The 14290-nt window shown below is 36.5% G+C and overlaps 1 protein-coding gene across 3 annotated transcripts in view; it reads left to right on the forward strand.

Moving 5' to 3' along the window:
- The window catches only part of LOC149661640 (cell adhesion molecule Dscam1-like), a 183565-nt gene extending 173310 nt beyond the window's left edge, over positions 1–10255 (forward strand). For all 3 annotated transcript variants that reach the window (XM_089843202.1, XM_089843201.1, XM_089843203.1), the window contains 5 exons: positions 4745–4894; positions 5177–5207; positions 5364–5521; positions 8045–8263; positions 8487–10255. In XM_089843202.1, coding sequence (XP_089699328.1) covers positions 4745–4894; positions 5177–5207; positions 5364–5521; positions 8045–8263; positions 8487–8641 — 713 coding nt within the window. In that variant the 3' untranslated portion in view covers positions 8642–10255. The remainder of the gene's footprint in view (positions 1–4744; positions 4895–5176; positions 5208–5363; positions 5522–8044; positions 8264–8486) is intronic.
- Positions 10256–14290: the final 4035 nt, after the last annotated feature.

The raw sequence follows: 14290 nt of genomic DNA on the forward strand, positions 1-14290 counted from the left end.
ACTATATTAACTATGAATTTAATAAATCACCAAATGAATATTTATTATTGTAGCTAAATTTAATAATGCTTGTACTATTATTTACAACGATGGTTTCCTGCTTGCTCAGTTCGACTTTATTTGAACAATTGAATACATTCAACTCAAGAGGGACTAAGGGTCTCGATACTAGAGAGAGAGAGAGAGAGAGAAAATTGCTAAAATTCGAAACTGGCTTAACGTATTAATTATTCAAAAAGTCGCGTAGTGTATATCCGGTTCAGTTAATTCGTAAAGAGGGTGGAGAAACTTGGTTCGAACTACTCCTGGTTTGTTAATCATGGCAAAGCACGGATTTAACGATTTTAGTAAGCCTTATCGGTCCCACCTTATAGATTTATTTCGCTTCTCGTAAATAATTAAAAAGGTGATTTCTCCTTCGAGTCCCTACTTCAGTTTATACCTAGAAAGTTTTAGACATTATAGAAACTTCTCTCCGAAATACTGACGGTTTATAGTTTATTATTTATTGACTCCCGTTCACTTATTTGGGTGATGTTGAACACTTGATTTAATTAAATTGTCATAGTACCGAGAAACTACCCTGTTTCCATTGTAAAAATACATTTTTTCCTTGATTTATAATGAATAATGAAATATTCCTCATAAGATGATTAAAAAGAATTTTTAACAAGTTGTTGAAGCGGAAAGTTTGGCCTTGTTCACATACGCTATTGATATACAGTTCAGCTTGGTTTAAAGGTTGGTTCCTTAATCAATAACTATTAAGTTTTGAGAAACCCGGGACCATCCCAAAGGCCCGCTGTCTAAACTTTTAAGATTTAATTATTTTTAAACCCCTCCATTCACCATCTTCGTGTAGTTTTATAAATTCTTTGACTTTACGTTAGGGTTTTAATTTAATTAAGATTTCCTTTGAAGACAACTTTGAAAGTAGCTTGCGTACGTTAGAGGTGACTTTCCCAGAAGTTTTTGTTTTATTATTAGAAGTCACGCTAATTAACCATGACTTAAAGTTACTTCTCGTGTGCACTCATTAAGTGAATAATTAAAACTATACTGCAATATTGTTTTCATTGTCTATTACCCTTAATTGCCTTTTATTGGAAAGTTTCTTTACTGATTTTTTAGAATCTCCCAAAAAAATTTTTTATAATTTTCCATGCATAAGCCTATTTAATGTTTTATCCGCCTATAAAACTGATTGGATTCCTTTCTTACTACCATGGTCAGTCATCCCAATGCTTGACCGTTTTGTCCCTGATAATGTTATATCCCTTTTCACTCGTGCGGGGTGAGGTGATTGACTCCTAGTGGTTCTTTTCATATCACTCTAGCCGTCGAATGTCCCTAATAAAAAGGCAGTGCTCAATGCCGACAGATCAACCTCATTTCCCACAACTCCCTTATTCGAGTTCTGTGTTGAAAGAGATCTCTGCTGCCTATAAAAATCTTTTTCTTACTTCCTTTCCTACCTTCACCTCTTGACGTCGACCGCGGGACAGAATCGACACCGTCTTACCGCCTTACCGCCCGGTCATGATGGCATTGTCTAAAACGCTTCCCCAAGAAAACCGGGTGAACGGGGTAAAAGAGAAAACCGCAAGACGTTGGACATTTGCCGAGGCGTGTTACCTCGCTAGTCTGTTAGTCGTTAGTTTGAGGAAGTGACCGACATCTCAGCCCGAGGACGCATCGAAGAAAGAGTCTAGAGAGATGTAGAGAATAGTGGTGGCGCAGTTTCTGCTCTCTATTATTCTTGTTCTTCATCCTTCTCGGGCGCGCGCTTTATAGAAAGTTTTCGTTTCGGAGCTAAGCATAGTTGCGCGGTTGCCGCCTGGGGTTTGAGGCCTCGGAACAATCAGTCTATCGAGGCCTCTTGTCGAAAAGCGGGCAATGAGGTGTGAAGTTGACCTCACGGCTCAGCGAGCCCTAATGGAAAGGGGACCCTTCGCAGTTAACCCGGGGTGATCAATAACGCCAACTTATATATAAACTTACACCCCCTTGTCCACCCCCCCCCCTCGGTTCGTTTCTATAGCCGCGTACATGGGGTACCTACCATCCGCCTTTTTGATCGTCGCCATCCTATAACCTTCCAAACCAATTTCGTCTTATATCAGTCGAGTCAAAAATTCCCTGGTGATCTAACACCCACCATTCACGATACGTGTCCAACCTATTTCAGTCAATGGGTGCCAAACCGGATGATTTTAACCTCTACTCTATTTGTTTACCACATTTCTCTCCTTCCCTCAATTCACTTCACTAACACGAGTAGCTTGAGGACAACCTCAATGGCTGGAGAATTTGAAGGAAAAGCGACACTAAGAATCTACTAGGTTTTCATCAACATCAGATACGATATAGTGTGGGGAGAGAAATAGGTGATAGATGTAATATCTGGATGCCTCTTCCTTCATAATCTCCTTCTATAAAGCTCCCCGAAACGTGCCATATCTAGAATTTCCCCCAACTCTACCGTTCCGTTTTCAAAATGTTCGGTTGAAAAAATTACAGTTTATGTGATACTGTGGTTTATATACAATTGTCTGGCACTATCGTAGGAAGACTAGTGGTTGTTTTCCTCAAGTCGCGTCTGGAGTATTGTGACATGTCCTTACATCTGGTTTCCTTTTGTCTTTCCGTCTCCGTTGGTTTCTCTTATCGCGATAAGTCTACTCGGTAATAGAGGAGATGGGCGTTAAGAAAATGAAAATACAGGGGATGTGCTTTCAGGGAATAACAAACCCGTATCCATTCACATTCCTGAAAGGTTTATCCTTATTTTGTGCACCCTGTACATAGATATTCCCCATCCTCTCAGCTGGCTTCACATCCTTTGTATATAAACTGGATATAACCTATTTTTCTTATTATTTTTATCCGCACTGGCATTACATCCCCCCTCTATATTTCAACACACAACTGAAACCCTTTCATGCCGTGGATATCCGACAACGAAAGATTTCAACTCCCGTTACACCGAAAAAAGAGTTAGAGCTGAGAGATGGAGAGGAGGGGGGAAAAGAAACAAAACTCGTTCCACCGTTTAACGTTGTAAAGCCAATTTCTCAAAAAATAAAAAAGTTTATTTCCTTCTTTTTGATCCAACTCTTCCGCTCGCTCGCACGCACGGAGAGGAGTTTGTTACTATAAAAGAAGTATCGTTTTTCTCTCAGTCTACGTTGTGCCCAGTTGGCATTGAAGTACTGATAGAATAAGGATAGAGTTGGCTGTACTGGAACAAGAGTTGAAAAAGAAAAAAAATTGGAAAGAAAAAAAAAACAGCGTGGAAAAAATCGGTCACTCTTAGTTAAGAGCTGTCACGAAATGTGTTTCCTTCTTATACGGTCTTAGTTATAAACGAAATAGGCCCTTGTTTCTCCCTTCTTTTAAGAAATGTTTTTCTTCACGGCAAGGTTATATATACTTTCAGACCTATTACTCTTTATCAAAATTTTTGTTTGCATCCTGGCTAGCAGTTTAGATCCGTGACGTTTGTTTACACTGCTATTTTGTAGCCAAGTCCAAAACATTGAGAGTAGACTCGAAAGAATTCGCAGTCTAAGATGGGTTCGGTTTCCCAACTTAACTCCTTTGTAAGTTCTTTCATTTCTTAGACTGCGAGAGATGACCCTTTTGGTTTTAGCCCTGGCCTTTACTAACAACATCGTCGTTCTAGAAAAACAAAACCACGTACGTTCTCGGGTTTGTCCCTTCCCCCCCATCGACTGTCTCCTCTTTATCTTCTAGCCAGGCTCGCTCGTTAAGAAAGTCAATGGACATAGACAGAACCAAGCTCAGTTTACGAGCAAACCCTTCTTTTTACCCCATTCGCCGATAATCTTCGTATAAATCTTTTTACCCTTCTTCTGCAAACTGAGATTGGTAGTTAAGTTACGTTCACACTTGTGTCAATTATATTATATAGAGTTTGTTTACAAACTTCGAATAAACCGACACAATGTTAAAAATTGTTCTTGAATAGGAATACTGTAAATTTTCACCATGAAAGTAGGTCGTCTTGGCTACGTATCTTTTTAAGGCTAATTGATTAAGGTGTGAAATTATTCCGTGTGAACGTAGCCATATCACAGTCACCCGGGAAAAGGAGGAGAGGGAGGGGTAAGAGAAGAAGAAGGATAAACTTTCTTTTTTGTGAACATCGTTTTCTTTTTCTTCTTAGCTGTTTTCGGGTAACGTTCTTCTCCTCATTCTCTTCCAAGAGTTGTTTTTCCTTTTTATTTCATTAATTGACTATTGATAATTCTCGAGGCGCCCGATAGTAGTCCGCTAGAAAATCCTGACGAGAAGAGAGAGAGAGAGAGAAAACGTTGGTTGGTAACTCGATAAAAACAAATAGTTTCGGCTGCCGCGAAAGTTAGGGGCCCTGAAGAGTCTCTTTTAATTAACAAAAGGCGCAATAAGAAAGAACGAGAAAGATCCGCCAGAAACCTTAGCGAACTTTTTAAATGAAACTAATAAACTATTTAGAGAATACACTCCTAGCTCCCATTCTCTTTTTCAATGAAAGAGAATCAACTAACCCTATTTTAGTCGAGCATCTCTTTATTTTTCCTTCAAAGAAAAATAATCTTATTAGATTTTGTTGCGTGTTTACTTCCCTAGAAAGTTATTTGGATTTAATTTGATTTGAGGAGGAGGATTGCACTCAAAGACTGTTATTTACGATTATACTTTAAGTAACAATTGGTTCTTTTTGTTTTTTATTTTATTGCAGATGAGCAACCTTTTCCCAAAGAAGCTCGACCTCAATTTTTGAAGGAGAATTTGATGACGATAATAATCATAGTTGTTATTGTCGGAGTTGCCTTCTTCGTCGCGGTTGTTGTCGTTATATGTTGCTGTTGGTGCAGGAAAGGCAAAAAGGGTAAGTTTAATATATTACATTATTGGTTTAATTTTACGAATGTAAACATTTTAGTTTTACTAGTTCTTAACGGTAGAGAGTATAAAAAAATGTTCCTGATCTTTAAATTTATTGTGATAATATTTCATTGTATAATCATTCATGACTATATAGATTTTGTTTTCTTTGAATTAATGTTTTCGAAAATGTCACACTGCTATATTTTCTTTTTTACTTGTAGATAAATGTCTAGACTCTCGAGTATTTCCCTAATTTTTATTTTTATTCTTTCTTTGTTTTCAGGAAAGAAAGATTACGAAATGCAAGCTTCAAAGTAAGTTAAACAAATTTTTTTAGCATAAAATCTTTTCTCTCTAGAGGGAATTTCAACCTGGGAATTTTTTTGGCTTAATTTTATTTAATTTAAAAAAAAAATAGTACGCCAGTTTAAAACAAAAAATCCTTATAAAAACGCTCGACTTAAATTTAGCACTCGACCTGTGGCAGTCGCTCCTCCACCCTATTATTCCGATGGTGTCATGAACAAAGGCTTGGAAAATAATATCAACATGCACGAGGATTTGGCTAAACACGGTATATACACAACGGGATTGCCTAATTCTCATATCACCAATAACGTTCATAATGGTAAGTAATTTTTGTTTGCCCGCTTTAATTAAACAGGATATAGCTTAGATTACGGGTGAAAGGTTATAGAATCGGAGCATGCGTGGGGGGTCGGTGAAAAGATCTTAAATCCTCTTATAGTCTTGATTCTTGATAAATGACCGGTAGGAAGCATCCATCAGCGGACAGTCGCCGCTCGCTAACTTTATACCCTTCTACCACCTTCGCGCCAAAAACCCCGATAATTTATGACACGGAGACGAAGGCGAGACCGCAAACTGCAGATTGATAGCCTCAAAGTTTCGTAATTAAGCCTCTCTACCCCCTTCTTTTATCCCCCTCTCGGTACGCTGTTAAAATTAATTTATCAGATTAGAGCGGGACAATTCGTAATCCCCGGATCATGAAAATATTCCCTTTTATGAATAGATGACAGTGTTTGTTGAACGAGAAAATTTTGATACTTAATCGTAAGAAAATTTCTTTTAAAACTGGGTAGAATCGGACCACAATTTCAGCTTCTATTTTTCTCTCAAAATTCCAGTTGATTTTCAGAAACTTTCTATGATTTTTACCTTACAATCTTTAGCGAATGGATCTTAAATGTTAGGGTAGAACCCATTCATTCTCTTATTCCGGTGTAATACAAGTCCATCATGACTGATAACGCTACCTCTTAGCTAATTTGCTTAATTACTCGGGCCCTGATAGACGTATCTCACAAGTACGGCTATTATATACTCAATGGAGCTCTCTTGTATAGTATTTTGCTTATTTGCTCGAGCCCTGATTGTTATAACCCTGAGTATTAAGGATCGTTAGAAAGGCAAGAAATAGAGTTAAAGTTTATTTTAGCTTCCACTTGACACGCAAAGGGTTTGGCGAAGAAAAGAGTAAGGTAAGGTGCCTTTGCGAACAAACGGTTCGAGGTTTTAGTTGGACATAGACTATGGACCGGACGTTTTTGGGGCCTTGTCATTTTGGTGACCGAGGACGATTAATTCTCGGAGGCGACCGCGCGAAACTTTTATTAATGATAGTTTTTACGCGGATAATACTCGGGGATTTAAACGGGAAAGAACTACCGCCACTATAAGCTAGACGAGACTGCTTTATACGCCCACCAGCCATGTGGGCTACCCCGTATTACTTGGCGGGAAATGCCACCGAAAATACTATTTTTAGGATATGTTGCTGTAAAAAAGGGGAGTCACGTCGTTTCTTTTATTGACTGTGATTAAATATATGGCGTTTCACACTATTATTTTCCTTCTATTCTAAATTAAATTCGGTTACGCGGTAATTATTTAAATGAGTAAAGAGATTTCGCGTAACTGAAGCGTATAGTACGGTTACCTTTGACCAGACGCGATAGGTTTATAGTAGTATTAAACTCCGCTTCAGTAGGCTTTCTCATTTTCAACTACCATTTTTCTATCTTGAATAGAGATATTATTCAATTCCAATCTTGGGGGTAAATGGAAAAATAATACTTTAATCACCATGGCTAAAAGCTTTTTAACTGCCCGGAACCGGAACGTTAGGCCACAACCACGTACATTTTACGCTGTCTGGAGCCTTTCCTTCTTCTATTTGTTAAAAAAAAAAAAATATCACTCGCCGCGTTGTCGCTTCTATTACATTCCCTCCGGACCTTTTTGAAAGTGTACAAGAGATTAAGAGAAGAAAAATTCGCCAGTGTGGTTTAATACCATCAAGATTTTCCCCAGTTCTCGCGCGCAACTCGGAATGAAACTTATGACAAATCGTTGCTACCACGTTTTCTTTTCTTTTCTCTTTCTACTCCCGTACTTCTCTGGGTCTTTGGGAATGGGAGGGAGTGCGGAAGGGCGATCACCCCAGACCCAACCGGAACCTTTGCCTTAAGCCTAGAGAAAAGTAATGGTTCCGATCGAGGTTTTCTCTTTCGACACCGAGCAAGATTCTTTTAATTAAAGCTTCCCTTCTAAGTTGCTTACAGTCGGTGCCAGTTTGCGTTGTAAGAGATTTTTCGCCCAATATTTTTCTGAAAATCCCTTTTCATCGATTACGTCAAAAGTCCATTACTCGAAGTAATAAGAATCATTTCGTTAGATTTCAATTTATCTTTGTTTAGCGTAAGAAGTTAAAGAACGCGTGAAAGAACTAGCTAGAACCTACTTCGGGTTACACCAAAAGACTGACTGTTATTTGATACCAAGTTGCTGTAGTGGTCGTTATTTCGCAACTACGGTTAATGAATTTCTGATCTTGCTTGAGAAAGTTTTTTGTGTCAATCTCTCTCATGCCATGCCTTCCGTAAATTATATCCCTTGGAATTTTTCCTATCGCGAAAATCTTCCCTATGTACCTTGCCTTCTCTTGTGGGCTTCACCGAAACTGAATGATTGCTGCTCGACTGACGCTACATTTTTCACAACCAAAGGACAATTTTGATAAATAGATAATGGAAGAACGTTGGCTTTCTTGGAATAGATAGAATATTTATTTTTTTTACTGTTCTTTCTCGCTCATCATTCATTTTGTTTTTCTCTATTCTTTTAGGAATGTTATACGGAGGTGACCACGACTCTAGTCAATGCGGACCTAACGATAGTCAGTCAGACTTGTGGCTCAAAACGGACGCCGAAGTTCCACCCCCGCCACCGGCCAATAGTAGCTACAAGCCTTACGATAATGGAATGTCCAATGGCTATTTCTACCCCGATGACTATCAACCATTGACTGACGAAGTTATGAACATGAAAAATAGAGATCATCTTCGTAAGTCCAATATTTGATTGATTGGTTTAGCACTTGACAAAGATTTAATTGATTTTCAAATGATTAAGGACTGACCTTCGGTGTTTAGTGTTTTTTGAGTTGGTAATTAGAGGGTGGTAATTAAGGTTTTTGTGAAAATTAACTCCAAACGTTAAAGCTGCAAATCGATTAAATTCGATTATTCGACTTAATTAACTGTAATCATTTTTACTGTTTTTCTTAGACTCTCCTTATTACGATGTTAGTGGTCTGCCAGATCCCTACGCTATGGGTGACGACGAAAAGGCTCAGCAAGTTTCATTTGACGAAAGTTTGGAAAGTGGTTATTCCACACCGAATTCGCGGTCGAGACGCGTTATTCGCGAGATTATAGTTTGAAAAAGATTACAAAAAAAAATTATTTTCGATTCCTGGTTAGAAATGAATAATTAGGCGTCGGAAATTAAAACCGGAAAAAGTGAAACTGAACGAGGTTTTTAAAATATATATTGACGAACTCTTAAGTGAGAATATAAATGAAATTTTAAGAACGGTTAAACTCAAAAGACTGATTTCGAAAGATGATATTATTAAGTTATTTTATCGTCGAGTGCTCAATACGGTAAAAACAAGAACGCTTTTTAATTAAAAGAGTAAAAAAAATTATTAAACAAAACTCCTTGTTTTTATGTTGCCAAAGTTTAACATTATGAATGCTGATATAGGCGGCCATTTTTCGATACGAAAGATGAACTTCTTTCGTTCGTATTAAAATATTTAAGAAGAATAATTTTAAAATAATGAAATATTTTGTGAAAATTGTGAATTATTACGTTTTAATCAAAAGATGATGATCGCGAAACGCCAAGCTCTCTGTTTTGTTACTATAAGACGAAAAGGCGATCGACAACGCGTTACGAGTTCATCACAGTTTTTTTTAAATATTTTTCCAAATGGATCTCTCGAAACGAAAGTTTCGTTTTTCGTTCGTTCGCGTGATAGTTTTTAATTAATGACGGCGTATGTATAATATGGAATCCCCCTCATCTCCTGGCACCGTCAGTCAATTCACCGTATTTAAGAATGATATTTTATACCCATCATACTTAAAAAAGAATGATTCCCGAAGATAATTCGATATTTAAATACCGCGGACGATCCGCGTCAAAATAATCAAACCACCCCTAAGTCGCTGCCAAGCGAAGAAATGAAGTTGGCCCTAATCAATTTTTACCGAAACTACCGTAAAATTATTGGGAATTACGAAATGGTGGTTTAAAATCGCGTCTTTAATGGAACTGAAAATACTCAGGCCTGACGATTAAACAAACGAGTATTAATACCATCCCTAATATTCCAGGAATTTGCATCGTCATTTATAGTGCAATTTAAATTTAAATGTTTCGAAATTCGTTTAAGATACTTGGGCGAAAATAAAGAACAGTCTTTGATAAAATTCAGTTTTTCACCGAAAAAATAAAGGTTGTCAACAAGTGGCCATATAGATCTATATTTAAGAATTTCGAACGCTCTTTTACCTGAACCAATGAACGGCGCGCATTGAGAAAAAAAAATAACGTGTTTGACTTTTGAACGATGGCTAATAATTTGAATAACGTTTAACGATTAAACAGTGATGACTCGTCCTTGTAATATACAACAGCGCGCGTTTAAAACATTGACTGCTCAAAACTCTGAACACAAAGACTGTGAACGCGAATGAATTCTAGGCGTGAAACATAGCCAAAAAAAAATATTCATTCCGAAAATGTAATTTATTTAATAAGACTTTTGGTTATAATTTTATTTCTTTTTATTTTGCCATGTCGCTATCGAAAAGAAAGAAAAAGCGAAACTGAATTTATAAATACAGTGTATATCGTTTCTCCAATCTTACTTATTTTCATTTCCCCCATTGTAACAAACAAAACTGGGCTTTGAAAGTATAAGTCATTTGTATATACACGCATACATTCTTTTACATTCGATAAATAAAGCCTTCTTCAAATTGAATTTTTTTTATTATTGTCTATAGGGTACAATTCTCAAATTTGCGCTAATTAAAATCAATACTTTAATAGAATATTTTCTAGGTGATTCCAGTCCAATTTCCACGGTGCTCAAGGATGAAAACAATTTTAAATATTTCTTCTTGGTTTCGCCAAAAATTTCGGAATTTCCTCTTCTGATTTCGCGAGAAGCGTACGTAAAATGCTGTGACCCCCTGCTGTTACACTCTTTGTTTCACTAATACTTCATATAACCGCCGGAGTCTAGATCTTAGTTTTCTTCGTGAAATCAATAAACCAAGGATTATTCTATATATAGCTTAAGTAATATATAAACAGCCATTTCAAATAACAATTTAAAAAAATCTTTGGAATATCAAAATGAAACAGAGCTTTAAAGCTACAAAAGTACTAAATGCATCATAATTACGAAAAATTCTTCCACATATTCACTTTATATTATGGAAAAAGGGAATATTAAGGTTCTGTCAAGAAGTTATATCAGTATCTCAGAGAGAAGGTATAAGATGCCTTTGTATTCGCGCGCCATAGTCCCAGTCCCCCTTTCAAAAAACAAGGGGGGACGTAAAAGGAGGCGCCGGGCTATTTCGCCTCTCCTCAGTCGGAAAATATGACTGTAATTTTCGTCACTCGCTTCGTCGCGCTGACGTGAGTTTTCAAGAACCAATGAGATGCTGGTTGTAATTTAGAGACGGGGATTGACTCCGGACCTACGTTTGGACTGGAGATAAAGCTGGAAATCTGGCGAATTTATACCTTCTCTCTGAGATACTAGATATAACTTCTTGGTTCTGTATGATTTCTTAACTCATCAACACAAGGCTACGCACTAGTGTAACAATGGACGGACACACACAGACAAAAACATAGACTGCTTTTTAACTCTTTCCGTATTAATTTTGAGTTGAGAAACAAAATTATCTTAAATATTAAAATAAATATAATTAATATTAAATATTTTCTTCGTTAGTTGTTCGCCTTATTGAGCGTTACATCGTTTTGATAAAGAACAATTAAACATTCTTGAGAGACTTGACTAATATTGGCGTTTGAAATGAAGCATACGCCGGTTGCATCGCCTTACTCAAATAGGTAGTATATAAGGGTGTCGAACGGTTTGCTCCCAATTAACCCAAAACCATTTCTACGTCTAGCCTCCCAATGACGGGGCTTCCACCAAAGGTTCACGCAATTGCGCTGTTCTTACCTATAGCTGCGAATCGAAACCTTTATATACTACCTTTTTGAGTTAAAAATGAACTTTTCTAATTTCAAAGAAAAATACAAGCATCTGCCGCATTATGAGCCTATTCACGTCATCTTCCCAGTGCCAAGCAGAGGGGACGGGGTCGACGCCATTCAGTGATAAAGGAGGGCTTCTCATATCACACGACGCGAGCAAGTTTCAACGAAGTTTACTTTTTGTTTTTATATCTATATACTTTTGTTTATACTTCATAAATGTACTATAGAATAAATAAATTGTTCGTCGATTCAATGAATCTCATTTTTTATTCCTTTTCTGTCAATTAAGTTAGAGCAGGCATATATAGGATTTTAAAATGCATTAATTAGATTAAAAAGGATTGGAAATATGGGTTAATTATAGGTTCCCGGTAATCACTTTAGCACTGTTAAAGGCAGCGCGTCGAGGGGCTATTCACTAATGAAAATTTTCTTTTATTGGTGATTTTTATTCACGCTTTTAAAAAGGATAGGGATTCATTGGTGATTTAAAATGGATGGGGATTAATGGTTGCGTCTGGATTACAAGTAATCATCGAGGGGCTACTCACTAAAAACTCGCTAGAGATTTTAAACGGGATTGCGATTGTGGGTAACTTAGGGGCTACGGGTTGTTATTATTTTACTAGTTATGAACTGATTATTAAGCATTCACACATTTTCCGCTAGGGGCGCTGTGTACGTAGTTACGTATTTACTGACATCTAAAACATGATAAAATTCTGCCAGACATTCGTGTAAGCAATAGATAGTTCATAAATTGCCGCTAGGGGCGCTGATTACGTAGTTACGTATTTACTGACATCTAAAACATGATAAAATTCTGCTAGACATTCGTGTAAGCAATAGATAGTTCATAAATTGCCGCTAGGGGCGCTGTATACGTAGTTACGTATTTACTGACATCTAAAACATGATAAAATTCTGCTTGACATTCGTGTAAGCAATAGATAGTTCATAAATTGCCGCTAGGGGCGCTGTATACGTAGTTACGTATTTACTGACATCTAATACATGAATAAATTTGCCGCTAGGGGCGCTGTATTCGTAGTTACGTATTTACTGACATCTAATACATGAAGTAATTTGCCGCTAGGGGTGCTGTCTATGATATTATATAGGCCTAACGGTGTGTTTTTCTAATTTGAATTAGCGCCCACGTCACACTTCGAAGCGCCCCCAACGACGGAATTTACTATAAAACTCGGACGCCACTTGTCCAGGTTTCTTTTCTCTCTGCGCCAGCGACCAGTCAACATCGTTCCTTGATCAGCTCCTCGTAATCCTGACTTTCGAAGGCAGTATTGGATGGAAAGCCACGTTGTACGAAGATGGTGGGACGTGACTCTAAGCTCTCCGCCATTGAATGTCCATTAGAACGTTGAGATCAACGCGAAAGGTTAAGCCTAGTACGGTATGTGTTAAAGTCTTTCAATAATCCAAAGCCATCCAGCTAGCAATTTATTATTTTGTTTAATCCTAGAGTTTAAATTATTTAGGTAGAGTTAATTGTTAGTTAATTATGTTTATTTATTGAAAACTAACTACAATATGAAGAAATTTCCAGACACGAGGTCAGTTAGACAAGGCTTAACTTAGAACATCTTAAATCAAGTACTTGGGCTCATATTAGGATTACCTAAAATGAGAAACGGGGCCAGATTAGGTTGCACTAGGCTAGGCTAAACCTTTTATAAAAATTTATCCGGGCCTGGGACTAATCTCTAAGTTTTTACTTTATGCCGTCGTTTTAATTTAAATTAACGAGATTATTTTAGAATTATTACGCGCAAATTATAGATTTGAGATTCTAAAATTTCATTCGTGGCAGTATTTAATTATTTTAGATAATGAGCTACGGTCTATTTAATAAATTAAATGGTTTAAATTAATTAGGTTTAACTGTTAATAAGTTATCATTAATTATGGAGATTAAGTCTATTTAATAATTTTAAAACGCGAAGTTAAGGCTTGAGATTTTTAATTTATATTTACGGTAGTATTTTACGTAGTTTAAATTATTTTAATCTATGGTATTGTTTCCGTGAGTTAATATTTTGTTGGGACCTTGAGTAGCCGTTTAATTCTGATATGGACATTGCTTTATATTTAGTGCAATTCTTATATTATATTTATGGGAATATTTTACTTGGTTTTTTCTTAAATTATTATTTTACTAGGACCTTAAAGTAGCCCTTTAATTCTGATTTGGTTTAATATTTAGTGTGATTTTTAAATTTTGTTTTTGGGAATATTTTAAAGTTTTTCTTCAATAATTTACGGAAACAAAACCATAGATTAAAATTATTTTTTGTTAGGCCCCTCTAATTCTTATCAATATTATTTATTAATATATTTTCATTTTTAGACGCGATGACGTTCTTGGACATTCTGTTGCTGGTCATTCGGAGAAGTTTCCTAGAAGATGATTTCAACCTTTGTTAGAGACGCTCATTCCAGATGACATCTTCCTTGGATTTGCGATACAAGATGTTTTCAACCTGTGGTGGCCATGCAATCATTCTCTACAAAGATACGATGTACATCACCGAATCTAGAAAATTCAAATTTTTATTAGAATTATTTTTACAACTACTTAATTTCTTTTTGCACGTTCAAACTTCAATTTACGGTACACTTTATATTATTTTTTGTTGAAAATTTTTGTAAACACCTTATTTTTTAACTTTTTGTTCAATAAATTATGCCTTAAACCACTTTTTTTGTTTTCTTAAAAATTATTTGATTAAGAGGGAAGGTTTGAATTTTTTAG

Source organism: Phalangium opilio, unplaced genomic scaffold, assembly GCF_054372755.1.
Source record: "Phalangium opilio isolate 3A_F unplaced genomic scaffold, DU_Popi_V2 ptg000070l_1, whole genome shotgun sequence".
Lineage (NCBI taxonomy): Eukaryota > Metazoa > Arthropoda > Arachnida > Opiliones > Phalangiidae > Phalangium > Phalangium opilio.